Source organism: Ranitomeya imitator, chromosome 5 (assembly GCF_032444005.1).
Source record: "Ranitomeya imitator isolate aRanImi1 chromosome 5, aRanImi1.pri, whole genome shotgun sequence".
NCBI classification, from domain to species: Eukaryota; Metazoa; Chordata; class Amphibia; order Anura; family Dendrobatidae; genus Ranitomeya; species Ranitomeya imitator.
The window spans coordinates 219,724,612-219,744,517 of record NC_091286.1 but is presented as its reverse complement, the minus strand read 5'-3'; the positions used below and the strand labels follow the sequence as shown (position 1 = coordinate 219,744,517).

The window sequence follows — 19,906 nt, the reverse complement described above, 5'->3', positions numbered from 1 at the left end:
CTTTTGCATTCAAAAAGTCAAATGGCACTCCTTCCCTTCCGAGCTCTGCCGTGCACCCAAAGAGTGGTTTTCTCCCTCAATTGGGGTATCAGCATGCTCAGGAGAAATTACACAACAAATTTTGGGGTCCATTTTTTCCTGTTAGCCTTGTCAAAATAAAAAAATTGAATATGAAGTAAATTTTTTGCGAAAAAAGTTAAATGTTATTTTTTTTTTTAATTCCTGTGAAGCACCTAAAGGGTTAATAAGCTTCTTGAAAGTGGTTTTGAGCACCTTGAGGGGTGCAGTTTTTAGAACGGTATCAATTTTTGGTATCTTCTATCCAGGGCCGGCGTCAGCACCCGGCACAGCGGGCAAATGCCGGGGCCCTGGGGAGAGAGGGGGGCCCACTTAGCTGTCATAGATACAGCTGGGAGAGCAGAGCAGGAGATAACATGCTCTCTCCCCCCACAAAGTCACTGCTGGCTGCGTTCTCTTAACCCCTATGTGCCAGCTCTGACACAAGCATCTTCTCACTCAGTCAGTGCAGCCAGGCAGGCACACATAGGGGTTAACAGAAGGCAGCCAGTGTGACATTGTGGGCGGAGAGAGCACCTTCTCTGCTCTCCCCCCTGGCTGGCTGCAGACAGTGCTGAAGTTTATCAGGCAGATCCTGGAGGAGCTCCGTCCTACCAGTGCTTGAGTGCAAAGGTATCTTGCAGTTGTGGCTCAGTCTGCTGCTGTCTGTCTCCGCTGCCTAAAAATGTGGGTGATGTCTGGAGGAGCAGCTGGTGGGGTGCAGCCTGTAGCCGCCCAGCTCACCCAGAATACATGCATGCTGCACCAAACCTGCACCAGTGGGGTAGGAAGAAGCTTAACCCCTTCCCATCTGTATGAAGGTTATTGCTGAACCTTAAAGATAACAATCCGACCCGCATAAATGGGGTTAACCAGATGCCAGGAGGGAGGGGAGCTGCTGCCATGGATAAATCTGAGCTGTGGGCTGTACGTTGGGGCCCCATGGCCCCAGGCTGGTGACTGGAGGGACTCTGCCCAGTGCTGGCATGTGGGTGATTTCTGCTCCGGAGTCTCAGCTTCTCTCCTCCAGGTCACACTGTGCAGTCACAGCAACATTGGTTGTCTCTGTCCAGGTCCCAGCAGCTGCCACTGCTCCCACCACGGACATGGCATCACTTAACCCTTCCCCTGCAGCCACCGGCAACAAATCCACATTATTCCTTGATTAAATCAGGTTCCAACCCAATAGAGGAGCAGACATTTCCTGCTGCCATTAGGGTCCGAGAGGGGGTGACATTGGCTGCCCTGCTACTCTGTAGTGGGGGGTGACAAGTGTAACATGGGGTAACGATGACGGAGAAATGCACAGGATAATAGTGAGCGCGACAGAGGGCAGTGTATGGTATGGAGCAGTCAGGGGGTGGGCTGCAGGATCCCCCCATACTGTACATGACTGCTCGGGACAGGGAGGCATTTAATGAGCTTCTAATGACAGGGCACTAATTGGGTCATTAGGGTTTGTGGAAAGGATTCAGCATCAGGTCCCTCCTTAATGCCCGAGCCGCCTGTTACTTTGTAGCACAGATCTGTTGGGGCCGCAAAACCAAACAACGTTGTTTATGTAGAAAGGTCCAACGATGTAAATCCTTCTGAAGGGGTTAAAACATTTTGCAGCAAGGAGTTCCGCTAATGCAGGCTGCTCCTTGCTGCAAAACCCCGGGGAATGAAGCAAAATATAGGTCAATGATCTATATTTAGCTTCATTTGCGGTGAGGCGCCCTCTGCTGGTTGTCCTCATATGAACTCGAGCCTGGGAGCTTTCTAGGAAAGTTCCCACGATCTATGAACAGCCAGCAGAGGGCGCCTCACCGCAAATGAAGCTAAATATAGATCATTGACCCATATTTAGCTTCATTCCCCGGGGTTTTGCAGCAAGGAGCAGCCTGCATTAGCGGAACTCCTTGCTGCAAAATGTTTTAACCCCTTCTGAAGAATTTACATCGTTGGACCTTACAGATCCTCGGAAGGTAAGTATATTGTTGGTTTATTATGTTTTTTCTTTTACAGAACGAGGGTCTTCAGTGATTGGATTGGGCGTTAAATAAAATATTACAACAACCTTTGTTTTTATTTCATTAAAATAATTTTTAATAATGTGTGTGTGTGTTTTTTTAACCCTTTCATGCAATTGGATTAATAATGGATAGGTGTCATAATTGACGCCTCTCCATTATTAATTAGGCTTAATGTCACCTTACAATAGCAAGGTGGCATTAACCCTTCATTACCCCATATCCCACCGCTACACGGGAATGGGAAGAGAGTGGCCAAGTGCCAGAATAGGCGCATCTTCCAGATGTGCCTTTTCTGGGGTGGCTGGGGGCAGGTGTTTTTAGCCAGGGGGGGGCCAATAACCGTGGACCCTCTCCAGGCTATTAATATCTGCCCTCAGTCACTGGCTTTACTACTCTGGCGGAGAAAATTGCGCGGGAGCCCACGCCAATTTTTTCCGCCATTTAACCCTTTATTTTAAGAGCTAGAACGGCCAAATTTTGCAGATACACACTACTAACATTAGTAGTGTGGATTATGCAAAAAAAATGGTGATATGAGATGGTTTACTGTATGTAAACCAGGTCTCATATCATGTCGGGTTTAGGAAGGAGAAAGCAAAAGCCGGTAATTGAATTACCGGCTTTTTGCTATCTCGCGCTGTATGAAGGAATAATATATATATATATATATGTGTCTACTGACGTATATATATATATATATATATACATATATATATATATATATATAGAGAGAGAGACAGTATATATGTTTTTATTTTTTTTTTAACACATGGATCCCTTGTATAGGCGTATGTCGGTTTGGCAAGCCTGCGATAAAAACACGCATTACGGCTGCCATACGGATTACATACGGAGGATGCCATGCGCAAAAAACGGTGACACACCCTGCCTACGGAGGAGCTACGGACCACTATTTTCGGGACTTTTCAGCATATTACAGCCGTAATATACGGACCGTATTTGCATACGCTGAGTGTGACGCCGGCCTGAGAGGAAAGATGTGGGCTCGGCGTGCGAGCCAGTATCAAAGTCAGAGACATGACATATGACTTACCGATACGCCATATGTTGGTAAGGTTGATAATATATTTATGATATATTTAATTTATTTTGCTTTTGTTGCTTTCCTTTATATCTTTATATCTTTATTTACTTAGGTGAGAAAATAAGAACATGCATAAAATGTGAAAGTTTATTTCCACCACACGGCTCAGACTTTTGATATTTTATATTACTGTGGGTTTTGAATGTTCAGTGTCTGAGTCTTATGTAACAAGATATATGAAGATTCTAAAACAGAATTGTCAAATTTATGAGAGAACACTGGAGTTCTACTTAAAGAGTAATTCTACTTTTCAAGCTTGGATGCTTATTGTGTTTCAGTCTGGATATCCTTCCATATGTTACCATTTGTGAATTAACGGTGTTGGGAAATACGTGCAAAAACCCGGACTGAGCTTTCACATTTCATGTCTACCTCCTTGTCCCATGACATAAATCAGTCTGGTCCTAGAGGCTTTCAAGCTTTCAATAAACAACTGGCTCTTATGTCTGTAGCTCAACTCTACACCACAGTATTCTGTGAATCACCAGCTTGTCCTTCCACCACCTCGTTGTCTTCCTCTTCTACATCCCACTCCATACCACAACCTCAGACCATACTTCCAAAAGTACAACAGCCCTATACAGCTGTGCTGTGCTCCTAAGGTGGCTGCAGTCTGTCCATTTTGATTACTATTCCAATGTGACTATTAAAACACTGATATATATAAAAAATTACAAGTTAGCCTCATCTACATTTTTCCCTGAACTGACATCATCAGGTGTGTCACTACGAGTAGTGTTATACGTGATGATGCGTTTAAGTCCTTGGTTCTGATGTATTCCATCAGCTCTGAAAATCATTCCCCAAACCTACATTGCTGCCAATGTCCTTGCATCCATTAGCATGATTAACAATTCATCTATCTACTTGTAATGTCTTTATCCTTGGCCGATAGAATGCAAGGGATAAGAAGATCCGTATAGTTCTGAGCATATCAGTAGCATTACTGTGCTGATTCAATACATGTCTATGCTTCATCTCCTTCTTGTATATTTGTTACGATGTAGTTGTTCATAGACTAAGGTTCTGTCTACTAAAAGGACATCTATTGTAATTGCTACACAGACTTGAATGACTGAGCATTCCCTGTTTTTTTTTGTTAACTGTCTAAATACATACCATTTATTGGTTTTGTATAAAATTCTCTTTCACCCATCTAAAAAGCCTCATAAAATCAATCTAAACTTAAATGTCACTATTAGGACTAAACAACAACAGCTGTTAGGTAATGTCACGAACACCCCCACTTGTTGCAGAAGTGACTTGGAAGACAATGTAAAGGTGGACTTTGCTTCTCAAACTCACTCATCCTGTTACCTATTGCAATAGGCTAACACTGAGCTAAGTGCAGCCCACAGCCAGTTGACATATCCACAACAAACTTTTCACTGCCACCACTTGTCATTGTGGTAGGCCATTGAGATGCCAACACTGAATAATACACTAGCACGTGCATCACTCCGCTTTTCTAAGCACCCGGTAGTAGGTAACGTGCTTGCCCTTTGGTATGCACAAAGTAATGTAACCAGGCTTCACTCTTCGAGGTTGTGGGTACTATTAGACCAGCAAGGAATAAAATCAATACATTTAGATTTAATATATGAAAAATAAGGTACAAAAAGAAGAAATAAAAATATGGACAGATTTGCAATTCATGTTGCTTCTATTTGGGTCTGACAATGAGATGTTCTAGATGGAGTGTTATAAATTTCTCATCCCCAACCCAGGTTGGCTAAATGTATGCATGGAATGATGATTTTAATATTTATCATTTTCTCAAAGGACCCTCGTAGTGGAATAAAATGACCACCATATTTCCGAACATACTCTCACTCCCCAAACATTACTTTGCTATACAGTACAAACCAAAAGTTTGAACACACCTTCTCATTTAATGATTTTTCTGTATTTTCATGACTATGAAAATTGTACATTCACACTGAAGGCATCAAAACTATGAATTAACACATGTGGAATTATATACTTAACAAAAATATGTGAAACAACTGAAATTATGTCGTATATTCTAGTTCTTCAAAGTAGCCACCTTTTGCTTTGATGATTGCTTTGCAGACTCTTGGCATTCTCTTGATGAGCTTCAAGAGGTAGTCACCGGAAATGGTTTTCACTTCACAGGTGTGCCCTGTCAGGTTTAATAAGTGGGATTTCTTGCCTTATAAATGGGGTTGGGACCATCAGTTGTGTTGTGCAGAAGTCTGGTGGATACACAGCTGATAGTCCTACTGAATAGACTGTTAGAATTTGTATTATGGCAAGAAAAAAGCAGCTAAGTAAAGAAAAACAAGTGGTGATCATTACTTTAAGAAATGAAAGTCAGTCAGTCTGAAAAATTGGGAAAACTTTGAAAGTGTCCCCAAGTGCAGTGTCAAAAACCATCAAGCGCTACAAAGAAACTGGCTCACATGAGTACCGCCCCAGGAAAGGAAGACCAAGAGTCACCTCTGCTTCTGAGGATAAGTTTATCCAAGTCACCAGCCTCAGATATCGCAGGTTAACAGCAGCTCAGATTAGAGACCAGGTCAATGCCACACAGAGTTCTAGCAGCAGACACATCTCTACAACAACTGTTAAGAGGAGACTTTGTGCAGCAGGCCTTCATGGTAAAATAGCTGCCAGGAAACCACTGCTAATGACCAGCAATAAGCAGAAGAGACTTGTTTCGGCTAAATAACACAAGGAATTGACATTAGACTAGTGGAAATCTGTGCTTTGGTCTGATGAGTCCAAATTTGAGATCTTTGGTTCCAACCACCGTGTATTTGGCAACGCAAAAAAGGATGGACTCTACATGCCTGGTTCACACCGTGAAGCATGGAGGAGGAGGTTTGATGGTGTGGGGGTGCTTTTCTGGTGACACTGTTAGGGATTTATTCTAAATTGAAGGGATACTGAACCAACATGGCTACCACAGCATCTTACAGTGGCATGCTATTCCATCCGGTTTGCATTTAGTTGGACCATCATTTATTTTTCAACAGGACAATGACCCCAAACACACCTCCAGGCTGTGTAAGGGCTATTTGACCAAGAAGGAGAGTGATGGGGTGCTACGCCAGATGACCTGGCCTCCACAGTCACCAGACCTGAACCCAATCAAGATGGTTTGGGGTGAGCTGGTCCGCAGAGTGAAGGGAAAAGTGCTAAGTATCTCTGGGAACTCCTCCAAGATTGTTGGAAGACCATTCCCGGTGACTACCTCTTGAAGCTCATCAAGAGAAAGCCAAGAGTGTGCAAAAGCATTCATCAAAGCAAAAGGTGGCTACTTTGAAGAACCTAGAATATAAGACATAATTTCAGTTGTTTCACACTTTTTTGTTTAGTATATAATTCTACATGTGTTAATTCATAGTTTTGATGCCTTCAATGTGAATGTACAATTTTCATAGTCATGAAAATGCAGAAAAATCTTTAAATGAGAAGGTGTGTCCAAACTTTTTGTCTGTACTGTATCTATTATTCAGGTTGATATCATATTTCTGTAGTTCCCTAGAGTCAAAAATTCTGGCAATTTAAGGCACAAACACAAATCTGTTGGTATCAGATTATTATCATAATAATAATAATAATAATAATAATAATAATAAAATTATCAATATGGCATTTCAAATATTGCATTCCCATTGTCAAGTGATATATCTGGTATGGTACATCCAGAATGCCTAAGGGGCAATTGTCTTCACCTTTCATTTATTAGCACCTCTTTGTAACGACGATGTACACAAAGTTTGCCCTTCCAGAAATCGCCATTCAATTGCTATTTAAATTTATCTACACGCACACACACACACACAAATGATGCTGAGAAGTGTCCAGTAATATTGGGTACAGAAAAGATAAATATCTTTGTACCGTTTGTTACCATCTTCTCAGTTAGCCATTAAAAGGTATCAACCACTGAGGACTCTCAATTCTAAATATATTTCAGTAATATTGGATTTATTTATTTAATCCATAAGACAGACATCTCATCCATCCATATTGATTTCAATTCTTCCATTTTTCCTATACAAAATTGCATTGATACTTCTATAAAAGTATAACAAATGTTATTGAATTCATAATAATATTCCAGGATTAGGCAGACAAGTTTTTGCATGGGATTGACAGGTTCTTAACTGCTTGATTTGCCATATGGCATTTTCATATAATTAAATTGCGTTTGAAATAGAGGATTTATCTTATACGTTTTTATAGCTAGCCCTGCAAAACAATGCATAATCATTCAACCATCAAAACAGTAAAATAAAAGCTGCAATGTGAAAAAAATGGTTCTTCTTTTAGACAGTTTAGATGAACTTGATAATACCAGGCAAAGAAATCCTTAAAAAATCCCTGATTACAGAAAAAGACTAGTAGTAATATAGGAATGGTTAAAAATGCCATATGTGTGACATTTAGCTTCACTTATACAACTACGGTATATAGTTATAAAGTTATAGTATATAGTTATAAATAAAGTCAGTAAATGAGACAGAAAATATTAGAAATGAGTATACTTACCACAAAATATAACACAAGGAGAAACCACAAACTGTTGCAATGCCACTTTTTCTGCTAGGATACCGGTGATGTGTGGTCCTCATTTCAATTAATATGAAAGGCAGCACAGTGGTATGCTATAAAGAAAGAAAAAGAATGTTACAAAATGATCATTCAAATATGAGTAGGATGTTTGGATTACTGAAATATGAAGGATAATGGTTCATTAAAGAGAACTTGACCTGATCAGATCCAGAGACAGCATGAATCAGATACTGTCTACATTATCTCAGCCATGTAGGTCTGACACTAAAATGCTACAGGGTTTAAAGGGAATCTATGAGCACGATTGTGCACTGAAACCTACAGATAGTGTCAGATTGGCGCCGTTATACTGATTAGGCCAGGGTCACACTTGTGTGTGCAATGTGAGAAACTCGCGCAGGTCTCTTGCATCAATACTCGGCACTGCCGCCGGCACTCGGGACCGGAGCATGCGGCTACATAGAAATACATGCAGCTGCATGCTCCGGTCCCAAGTGCCTGTTGCGGTGCTGGGTATTGATGTGAGTGTCTCTCATTGTACACGCAAGTGTGATCCCGGCCTTAAAATAATACCTGGGTGATGAAATCCGTCTGGTGGTTGTTGTTTGTTCAGTTAATGATGTGCCCGTGCTCCGGCACGGATTGTGGGGGTTCTTCATGTGGTGCTCTGATTAGGTATTCATAATGCAGACTGCTGACAGGTCAGTGACCTGCCCCCTAGTATGCCCCCATACTTTAAAAAAACCCTTCTGCAGGTAGGTGCCAGCAATGGCATAATTGCATGTTTAATGTTCAGTTAATAAATGTGCTTTGTTTTCCTGAGAGTATAAAAAAAATCCATTTAAAATGGCTCCTGCTGGGCCTGCGCGGTAGCAGCTATCGGTGTATATAGAGGTGATCCGATAGCTTATACTGCGCATTTGGCACCGTCTTGCTCGAGAAGAAAAAAAAAGTCCTCTCCAAGATGGCACCGCCCGTGCCTGTGCAGTAACAGCTATCGGCGATCGCAGTGCCATGTTTGTTACAGTGCCTGGCAGTTAAGCATGGCATGAATATAACACACATCTCTGTTCTCTTCATACAGGTATATGTTAATTTCATCTGCTGTGTTAACCCTTATAAAGCCTTCATCTTCACTTCCATCTTTGCAAACCTCAATTAATGGAATATGTTAATTGTCATTTTACTGTTTCTCAGCAAGGGACATACCTCACAGCATTTGGGAACAAAGACTTTATGGTTCAGGTGGCCTGCAAGCTTGATTGCTTGTCTTTTCGTCTTTATTGTCTCCTCCTGTCTTAAGATAGTTGATTAAAGGGGTGTTCTGAAACTAATATGTGTTTTGATATAAATGTTTCTCTATTTATTTTATTTATTATCTATTTATTGTGTGACAACAAAGCATTTTATCTTAATTATCGAGACAACTATTTTCAGCAAGCAAGTAAGGGTTGGTCAAGAAAACACAAACTTTTGTTCGTATAAGCCTGCAATATTGACTTTTTTTTTTAGTTGACGTTTTTATTCCATATTGTGTTGTCATCCTGGATGACAGAAACGCAGGGCAATTGAACAATAATGTTTGCTGGTATGTTGATTACACATTGTCCAGGCTAGCTAGCTGGCTGACTTGCAAAAGAGATGAGAAAAAACTATGCATTAAACTTTGATTGAAAAGTCAAACAATGCGAGTCAACCTCATCACATCTTCCTCTTGACCTCTGGATGCTGTCTTGAAGGACAGTTGTTACCAATAAAAAGAGGATATATACCTCTGTAACATCAGACAGATATACATCCAGACAGACAAGAGATCCATACAGCCAAGAGATCCAGAGATCCAAAGAACCAGAGACTCTGCACAAGACAGCAGCCAAGGCATCATGGCTCCATCATGAGGTACACAGATTTGACATTCTATAGGATGTCAGCCTAGGGGACTACGGTCCCGGCTGAAAGAATACAGATTTGCTCCATAGACCATTGCTGAACCATGGATACATTTGGGGTAGTCCTATTTGGACTCACTGGTCACCTGTGCCCCATGGATACGTTTGGGAAAGTGCCTCTCTCCGGTCAACTGGCTTGCATCTAAATTGACTGTCAGATTCCTAAGCATGTTGCTACCTCCTCTTTGTGCCTGCCACAGGTGGGGTAGTTGGTCCTAGAAGCTCTGACGTCACAGCTGCTCGTATCCTGGCGAGTCATTATTATTAAGGGTGAGACTCTGTAATTTTGCGCACTGTTTTACCCTCACCCTGTGTTATCTGAGTAGTATTACTCCCATGGTAAATGGAGAGTGGGCATTTGGTTGGATGTGTCCTGGTCCATGCGGTTTTGGTTAGCAGACTAAGGCACCCACTGACCCCGTGTCTCCACAAATAGTTCAAATATGGCTTTTTACCCATTTCCAGTTTGATGTTTTGTTTGTGAATCCCAAGTGCATGCTTGGATATTCAAATGATGCATCATCAGGGGAAAAGTCTATGGTCATTGCAACAGTCTGCATCCCCACCCTGCAACGAAGAGTTATCAGTGATGTCTGTTTCATGGTCTGGGCTAGTCCCTGCTGTATTGAGCATGCATCAGTTCAGTACTATCTCTTTTCTTACTGTACAATAGTCTTTTCACTGCACAGGAACAGCTCCCTCGCCAGCTCTAATTAGAAGTGATGAGCCAGCAACAGAGCACGCTGTCAGTGCACATTGTAAGGAGATAGCCCGGCGAGCAGAGACTAGCTCCACCTCCAAAACAGAAGTCACTTTTGGGGGCAGCGGAAGATTAAATTAATAAAATCTGATGTTACTCCCCCTCTTTGTTTCCAGCACTGCCTCAACTTTGCTGCTATGGTTTTCCTTTTATTGAGTACAGAAGTGGACATCATGACTACAGCTAACATCACTGCTGCAACCAATCAATGAGCAAAGCAGCTTTGTTTCTGTAGACAGCATGAGATACTGAGCTTACCGATTGGCTGCAGGTGTAATATGTGCTATAGTCATGATGTGAATATGGCAGCCAGTAAACAAAGACTAGTGGAAAGCTCAGCTCTGGGACGAAAAGTAACATCTGATTTTATTATTTTAACCAAGCGCAGACCAATAGAAGTCAGAAATCTATAGTCAAAAATACCCATGCAGCAATCTGATATTATTGAAAAGGGGTTGTCAATTAGTGAATAACCCCTTTAAAAGGGTTGCCACTAATACATTTTTGTTCTGTTCAATGGATTGAATGAAAATAACAGGCAAAAACCATCAAAGAGGCAACTGTTGGCTCCACATTTATTCTGCAGCAGAACAATGGCCCCCAAACATACAGCCAATATCATTAAACCCTGTCTGCAGTGTTAAGAACAAGGAATCCTGAAAGTGATATTGATATCAACATAGTCAACTGTGTGTTGATTGTTACATAAAAAGACAGAAGAATTTGTACAAATTTACATCCACAGATTTATGGTTCATTCTTCAGGCTGTTTCGAACAACCTCATTGCCGAGTTCCTTCGAGTACAGTGTTGAGACTAGGGCTCTGTGGTAGCATTTTATCACTTTTTTACACTGAAGATAGTTCTTAATAAATTGGCTGTATGTTTTGGAGTCATTGTTCTACTACAGAATAAATTTGGTGCCAATCAGATGTTTCCCAGATAGTATTGCACAATGGATAAGTACAGTATCTACACATACATAAAGTATGTTTGCATGCATATGTTTAAATTTATGCATGTAATAAGAGCGACATTTATGAAAAGGTTTTGTCCAGGAATTACAAAGAAGAAAAGTTCTAACTCAGTGAATAATATAAAAATAAAAGACCAAGAAATTGGATTTAGACACCATGATGATGGAAAAGAACACTCCTAGGAAGGGTCATTTCACAATAATCTGGCAGTGTAATCAGGCTGCCAATAAACCGAATAAACAAACAACAAGGAGGCTTAAGAATAATTGTTCTTGATAGCACACGCACACAAGATATGTGCTGCTAAAAGCTCTTTAGTGATGGACTACATATAAAAAACACACGCTTGACAGATTTCCTTTAAAAACACAAGATCTTGCAATAACACCAGGGGGAGACATTTGATCCCACAACTCTGAAAGTTCTGACTTAACTTTTGCGAGAAAGTTGGGTCCTTTAGGCTGGCACAAGGGACATTTATGGACATTTTTTAAAATCACTTTTTTTTTTATAAAATAAGCAGGAACATCAGAATAAGTCACCTGGATCCCTAGTTTTGCTCACAGCTACTCACACTTTTTGTGCTTCAGAAACTCCTGCAGTGTTATCTTCCAAAGATCTGTTAGGGTATGTACACAAAGACTTCTTTTTTCTTCTGCATCAGATTATAAACCTGGTTTAACCCTTTCATGCCCGAGTCTGTTTTTGCCTTCCTGACTGGGCCAATTTTTACAATTCTGACCACTGTCACTTTATGAGGTAATAACTCTGGAACGCTTCAATGGATCCTGATGATTCTGAGCATGTTTTGTTAGGAAGTTATAAGGGTTAAAAGTTGACCAGTGATTTTTCATTTTTTCAAAAAAATTTACAAAACCATTTTTTTTAGGGACCACCTCACATTTGAAGTCACTTTGAGGGGTCTAAATGAAAGAAAATACCCAAAAGTGACACCATTCTAAAAACTGCACCCCTCAATGTGCGCAAAACCACATTGAAGAAGTTTATTAACCCTTCAGGTGCTTCACAAGAATTAATGGAGTGTCGAAGGAAAAAATTAACATTTCACATTTTCCAACTAAAATGTTTATTTATCGCCATGCTTATTTTCCATTTTCACAAGGGTAACGGAAGAAAATGCACCATAAAATTTGTTGTGAGAATTCTCCTGAGTACGCCGATACCACATATGTGGAGGAAAACTATTGTTTGAGCGCATGCCAGGGGTTGGAAAGGAAGGGGCGCCATTTGACTTTTGGAATACAAAATTGGCTTCAATCAATAGCTGACGCCATGTCGCGTTTGAAGAGCCCCTGAGGTGATTAAACAGTAGAAACCCCCCACAAAAAAACTCCATTTTGGAAACTAGACCCCTCAAGGACTTTATCTAGATGTGTGGTGAGCACCTTGAAACCTCAGGGGCTTCACAGAATTTTATAATGTTTAGCCGTGAAAATTAAAAAACACATTTTTTCCACAATAATGTTATTCTAGCCTCAATTTTTTTTATTTTCACAAGGGTAGCAAGAAAAAATGGTCCCCTAAATTTGTTGTGCAATTTCTCCTGAGTACATGAATACCCCATAAGTGGTTGAAAACTACTTTTGAAGCACAGTGCAAAGCTCAAAAGGGAAGGAGCACCATATTACAGTGCAGGTTTTGCTGCTTTGGTTTGAGGGGGCCATGTCACATTGGCAGAGCCCCTGAGGAACCAGAACAGCAGAAACTCCCCATAAGTGACCCCATTTTACAAACTACACCTTTCAATAAATTCATCTAGAGGTGCAGTGATCATATTGACACCACACCTGTGATACAGAATTTGATACCATTGGGCAGTGAAGAAAAAATAATTACATTTTTACCATAAAAAAAATTGTTTTAGCCCCAAATTTTACATTTTCACACTGGGAAATGGGAAAAATGGTGCCGAAATTTGTTACACAATTTCAACTGAACTTGGCAAAACCCCATATGTGGCTGTACAGTACAGCCACACAGCAAGAACATATTATTGTAGAATAGTTTCTGGACTCTATATAAAGAGCCCATAAATGCCAGAAAAGCAGAATCCCCCCTCAAGTGACCCCATTTTGGAAATTATACCCCTTTGGGAATGATGATAGTGAAGATTTTGACTCCATAAGTGTTTTCCAGAAACAGACAGCAGTGGATGTTGCTGAGTGAAAATTGCAAACTGCCATTGTAGTGACCGGGACGCTGTAGTGTACGTTGCAGTCACCAGTACGTTATGCCCAGCTCGTGATTCTGGAGGCATGCATCTGTATGAGGATGAGGAAAAAGCCAATATGCTTAATGACTTTTTTTCATCAGTATTTACTCAAGAAAATCCCATGGCAGACAAAATGATCAGTGATAACAAAAATTCCCCATTAAATGTCACCTGCTTAACCCAGCAGGAAGTACGGTGGTGTCTAAAAGTCACTAAAATTGACAAATCTCTGGGCCCAGATGGGATACACCCCCGAGTACTGCAGGAATTAAGTACAGTCATTGATAGACCATTATTTTTAATCTTTAAAGACTCCATAATGACAGGGTCTGTACCACAGGACTGGCTTATAGCAAGTGTGGTGCCAATATTCAAAAAGGGAACAAAAACTGAACTTGGAAATTATAGGCCAGTAAGCTTAACCTCTACTGTGGGTAAAATCCTGGAGGGCATTCTAAGGGTTGCTATGCTGGAGTATCTGAAGAGGAATAACCTCATGACCCAATACCAACATGGATTTACTAGGGACCGTTCCTGTCAAACAAATCTGATCAATTTCTATGAAGAGGTAAGTTTCGGACTGGACCAAGGGAACGCAGTGGATGTAGTGTATATGGACTTTTCAAAAGATTTTGATACGGTGCCACACAAAAGGTTGATACATAAAATGAGAATAATGGGGATAGGGTAAAATATGTGTAAGTGGGTTAAGAGCTGGCTCAGGGATAGGAAACAAAGGGTGGTTATTAATGGGGCACACTCGGACTGGGTCGCGGTTAGCAGTGGGGTACCACAGGGGTCAGTACTGGGTCCTCTTCTTTTTAACATATTTATTAATGACCTTGTAGGGGGCATATAGAGCAGAATTTCAATATTTGCAGATGACACTAAACTCTGCAGGGTAATCAATACAGAGGAGGACAATTTTATATTACAGGATGATTTATGTAAACTAGAAGCTTGGGCTGACAAATGGCAAATGAGCTTTAATGGGGATAAATGCAAGGTCATGCACTTGGGTAGAAGTAATAAGATGTATGACTATGTGCTTAATTCTAAAACTCTGGGCAAAACCGTCAATGAAAAAGACCTGGGTGTATGGGTGGATGACAAACTCACATTTAGTAGCCAGTGTCAGGCAGCTGCTACAAAGGCAAATAAAATAATGGGATGCATTAAAAGAGCCATAGATGCACATGAGGAGAACATAATTTTACCTCTATACAAGTCACTAGTTCGACCACACTTAGAATACTGTGTACAGTTCTGGTCTCCGGTCTATAAGAAAGGCATAGCTGAACTAGAGCGGGTGCAGAGAAGAGCGACCATGGTTATTAGAGAACTGGGGGGTCTGCAATACCAAGATAGGTTATTACAATTGGGGCTATTTAATTTGGAAGGCTAAGGGGTGATCTTATTTTAATGTATAAGTATGTGAGGGGACAGTACAAAGACCTTTCTGATGATCTTTTTAATTATAGACCTGAGACAGGGACAAGGGGGCATGCTCTATGTCTGGAGGAAAGAAGGTTTAAGCGTAATAACAGATGCGGATTCTTTACTGTAAGAGCAGTGAGACTATGGAACTCTCTGCCATATGATGTTGTAATGAGTGATTCATTACTTAAATTTAAGAGGGGACTGGATGCCCTTCTTGAAAAGTATAATGTTTCAGGTTATATATATTAGATTCGTTGATAGGGCGTTGATCCAGGGAACTAGTCTGATTGCCGTATGTGGAGTCGGGAAGGAATTTTTTCCCCAATGTGGAGCTTACTTTTTGCCACATGGTTTTTTTTCCCTTCCTCTGGATCAACATGTTAGGGCATGTTAGGTTAGGCTATGGGTTGAACTACATGGACTTAAAGTCTTCCTTCAACCTTAATAACTATGTTACTATGTTACTATGTATATTAGGCGGGCTCTCATAACTGCAGAAATGCCTAATCAGAAATGCTTATCATCATGTGGATGATATATGTGGTTTAGGTACACTGTGGGGCTCAGAAGGGAGGGGGGCATTTGAGTTTGGGAGCGCAGATTTTCTTTTAGGTGGGTGAGTAGCCATAATGCTTTTCCAGAGCCTTTGTACTAGCAGGAATGTGGAAGCCCCCTATATTTCCGTTAACAGATGGCGGACTTGAGTGAGGACTTGCTTTTTTTGTGGAATGAGTTGAAGCTTTTATTGGGAACATTTTACATAACGTTTGGGATCACATTTATCTGGCACTCTACACTGAGCACTTACTTTGGGGTTCAATCTAAATCTCTGAGTGACATGACAGATGAAACCCCCGATCCATTCACTATAATGAGGCAACATGTATGGCATTGTATGAGACCTGTCAGTGTTACACATGCAGATCGCTTCTCAGGGTACCGTCACACAGTGGCATTTTGATCGCTACGACGGCACGATTTGTGACGTTCCAGCGATATATCCGTGACGTTCCAGCGATCTCGCTGTGTCTGACACGCTCCTGCGATCAGGGACCCCGCTGAGAATCGTACGTCGTAGTAGATCGTTTGAAACTTTCTTTCGTCGTCTAGTGTCCCGCTGTGGCGGCATGATCGCATGGTGTAACAAAGGTGTGAACGATATTGTATACGATGTGCGCATAGTAACCAACGGCTTCTACATCGCACATACGTCATGAAATTATCGCTCCAGCGTCGTACATTGCAAAGTGTGACAGCAGTCTACGATGCTGGAGCGATATTGTTACGATGCTGGAGCGTCACGGATCGTGCCGTCGTAGCGATCAAAATGCCACTGTGTGACGGTACCCTTAGACTCAGCTGCAGGCTGAGTCTAACAAGCCACCGTAGCTGGCAGACCCAGAGGTCATCACATGACCTCTGGGTCTGCCAGCTACGGTGGCTTGTTAGACTCACATGACCTCTGACTGCCGGGACAAAGCAGGATCCCTCGTAATGTGATCAGATCTCATCACAGGGGGTGTTGGAGAGGTGAGTAAAGCAGGGGTCCCCCTCTGCTACTTTCTAAATGCTGCAATCACGGCATCTAGAAGACAGCAAAAGGTTAACATCATTGGGACATGATCTAATCAGGTCACGATGATGTCACTTGTCAACCTGTCAGAGCTACTGCTTTGCACAGGAATCGCACTGCTTGCAGGACCCTGGGGGTCCTAAGCGCTGCGAGACCACACACCGCTTATAAACGTTGGCGCTGCACAAAGCACAGCAAGCGCCGATGTTTATTTACCGTTGGCGGTCACTAAGCAGTTAATGTCACTTCTTTGAAGCGTCTCCTGATGGAAATTGCTCCGAATCTGGAACTGTCCAATGACAAGGGCGCTTAAAAAAAAACCTTGCGAAAAAAACGTTGTGAAATCCATGAAAAAAAACCAAACTCTGCTGCTTTGGTAAACTCTTCGAAAACGCTTCAAAGAAGGAACGCTTTGGCTATGTGCCAACGATCCAGAACTGGCAGTGCTTTCGGCGCAGCACATGTCCGCTGCGTCTGAAGCGCTGCCGTCTATTGAAGGTAGGTGATTCCCACATGTGATCACTAAACCGTGCAGAATCACCGTGTCCAATACATTGTATGGGTGAAATTGACATGCTACAAGAGCTGGACGCTGCGGGTTGGACTCTTCGGGTTGGACGCTGCGCAAGTAAGCAGTGTCCAACCCGAAGCGTTTACTGATCGTCTGCACATACCCTTTGAATTAGAAAACTCTAAATTTTTGACAGTCTTAAAAAAAACATCCTTTGAGTGCACATGCCCTTCTGAGGAACAGCCGCTGCTGGTGGAGGAGGTAGAAATTACTGTTTAACTCCGGCAGCAGCCAAGCACAGGTTGCAACAAACATCACTCGCCAGTGTCTGTCCACCTACTCTAGGTAAATGTATATATTTTTTAAATATACAGAATGTCCATAATAACTGGAGTCTTTAAGTAACTAAATGACAACTCTTAAATATAAAGTATTCAAAACAACAGGAATCAATGATGCCAACAGGAAACCAATCAATACATAAGACATAAAATCAAATATGTGTGACATTCGTGTGTTACATCACTGTCTAATAAGCGTGTTGGACTACACAACCAGTAATCCAAAAATAATATATATGAGCAAACCTTCTGCTCCCACTGGCTCTGGATCCTGTTATGTCTATAGGGAGCGGAGCTGTGCCTGAATATGGATAAGGGAAAGAGATCTAAAATGTTTCTTTCCTGCCAAAAGACTTTTGTCATGAGAATAAGCGGATAAGTGCCAATATGCTTCTAACTGAGCAGATTTACTACACATTGACTTTTCACAGTTTAAAGCGAGTGCAGAATACAAAAAGATGTCAGTATAATTCATATTTTACATCTAAAATATGATCTATAATATGTTCAAGATCATACATTTTAAATATTGAGAGATGGATCCTACCAAAATGAAAATTTGCAGTAAATGTAAGGCTATGTTCAGATTGCGTTAGTGCAATCCGTTTAGCGCCTAGCGCTAGCGAATTGCGCTAACGCAATGTGATATAAAGGGGTCGCGTTAAACGTCCCCGCTCTCGCAGATCTCCGATCTGTGAGAGCGGGGAACGGACCGCGGGCGCGCCTCGGACGCTGCAAGCAGCGTCCGCGGCGTGCCACAAAACACCGGCACATCGCTAGCGCGTGCCAAAAATGGCACGCACTAGTGATGCGCGTCACCATTGCTGTTAATGGGCACGCTAATGGACGCGTTGCACGGCGTTAATTTCGCCGTGCAACGCTGTCCGTTAGCGCGGTCCCATTAACGCAATGGGAACCTAGCCTAAGCACTTCGCTTGCTCTCTCAAAAATACTTCTTCCCTTTGCTTTATCCAAAGGGAAAAACAACAAATGGCTGCTACTACAGTGTCCAGAAGTGCCAGAGAAACTTACGGTGAAGTATCCATCTCCATAAGTTGCTGTACATGCGCAATGCTATTTTTTTACACAATTGTAGTAATACAATAATAAACAAATAATATGCATAGGATTTTCCTTTGTATGTTGTGTGAATTTAACAGAATTCTACACAGTGTTTTAGGTGTTAAGCATAGTCGACAAGCTTTCAATATTGGATTACCTCTTTAATGGCTGTTATCAGTTCACTTGGTATACCATACATCATTTTTAACCAACACTATGTATAATTGTTAAAAAGCATCTAACATAACCTAATGGCTTCTAACCTAATGGCTTATAACCTAATGGCTGCTTTGACTATAGTTGGTAATTTTTTTTTTTTTATAGAAAGTGGCAATGAAGGTCAGCAATAGCTTTTCCTATAAGTGCCCTATCTATTTATATAATTGCCTTGTAATATTTTAATTTCCTGTTCTGTCCAGATGTCACCGCATCCTATCCCAGAATTTCATATTGGAACATCCAAGTGATAGGTGTCTCAATATGGAAACTGCTGCTGGTACCAACCTTTTGCGCGGTACCACCAGCGGAACACCGTCGCACCACACAAACACACTCTTCACGCCGTACGCACCACACACACACGCTCACACACACACTCTCGCACACTCACACACTCACGTACACTCACACACACACACGCACACACACACACTCACATTCACACTCACACACTCACTCACTCAAACTCACACACACACTCACACTCACATACACTCACACACACTCACATTCACACACACACTCACATTCACACTCACATTCACACTCTCACGCTCACATACACTCACATTCACACTCACACACTCACTCACACACTCACACTCACTCAGCCTCTTGCATGGTACCACCAGCGGAACACCGTCGCGAACACACCGCCGGGATCAGCCGAATGATTCACTGACTGCCGTCATCTTTGTACAGGAGGAGTGCATGCGCAGTTTTAATGTGACCGCCACTATCTGTCTGCACAAAGATGGCGGTAGTCTGATTTACTGTGCCTGCACAAATTACGTGCAGGTGCAGTGAATCATTCGACTGGTCCCGGCGGCAGATCTTTAATATTTTGTTTCTAGCAGCAAACTCTAAAGGGTGTCTGCCAGCAAACAATTCATGATCAAACCATGTACAGCAGCTAACTGCATCCATGGCATGGTCAAACATTTAGGTACACCTTCCCACTTACTTGATTTCCCTCTAACATTTTTTGCCTCTTCTTTTTTGATTGCCGTCTCTGGATTTACAAAGGAGTGGAGACAGGTGTAAAACAAGTAGGTGTGAAAGTGCACTGAAATGATTGTCCACTCCAAGGATGCACGGAGCACCTGTAATTGGTTTGAGC

The 19,906-nt window shown here is 41.7% G+C and overlaps 1 protein-coding gene across 1 annotated transcript in view; it reads right to left on the bottom strand.

Moving 5' to 3' along the window:
• AIG1 (androgen induced 1) overlaps positions 1–19,906 on the bottom strand; it is a 587,426-nt gene that overhangs the window by 83,421 nt on the left and 484,099 nt on the right. Inside the window, exon 4 of the mRNA XM_069725904.1 lies at positions 7,699–7,814. Within this exon, the coding sequence (XP_069582005.1) occupies positions 7,699–7,814 (116 nt within the window). The remainder of the gene's footprint in view (positions 1–7,698; positions 7,815–19,906) is intronic.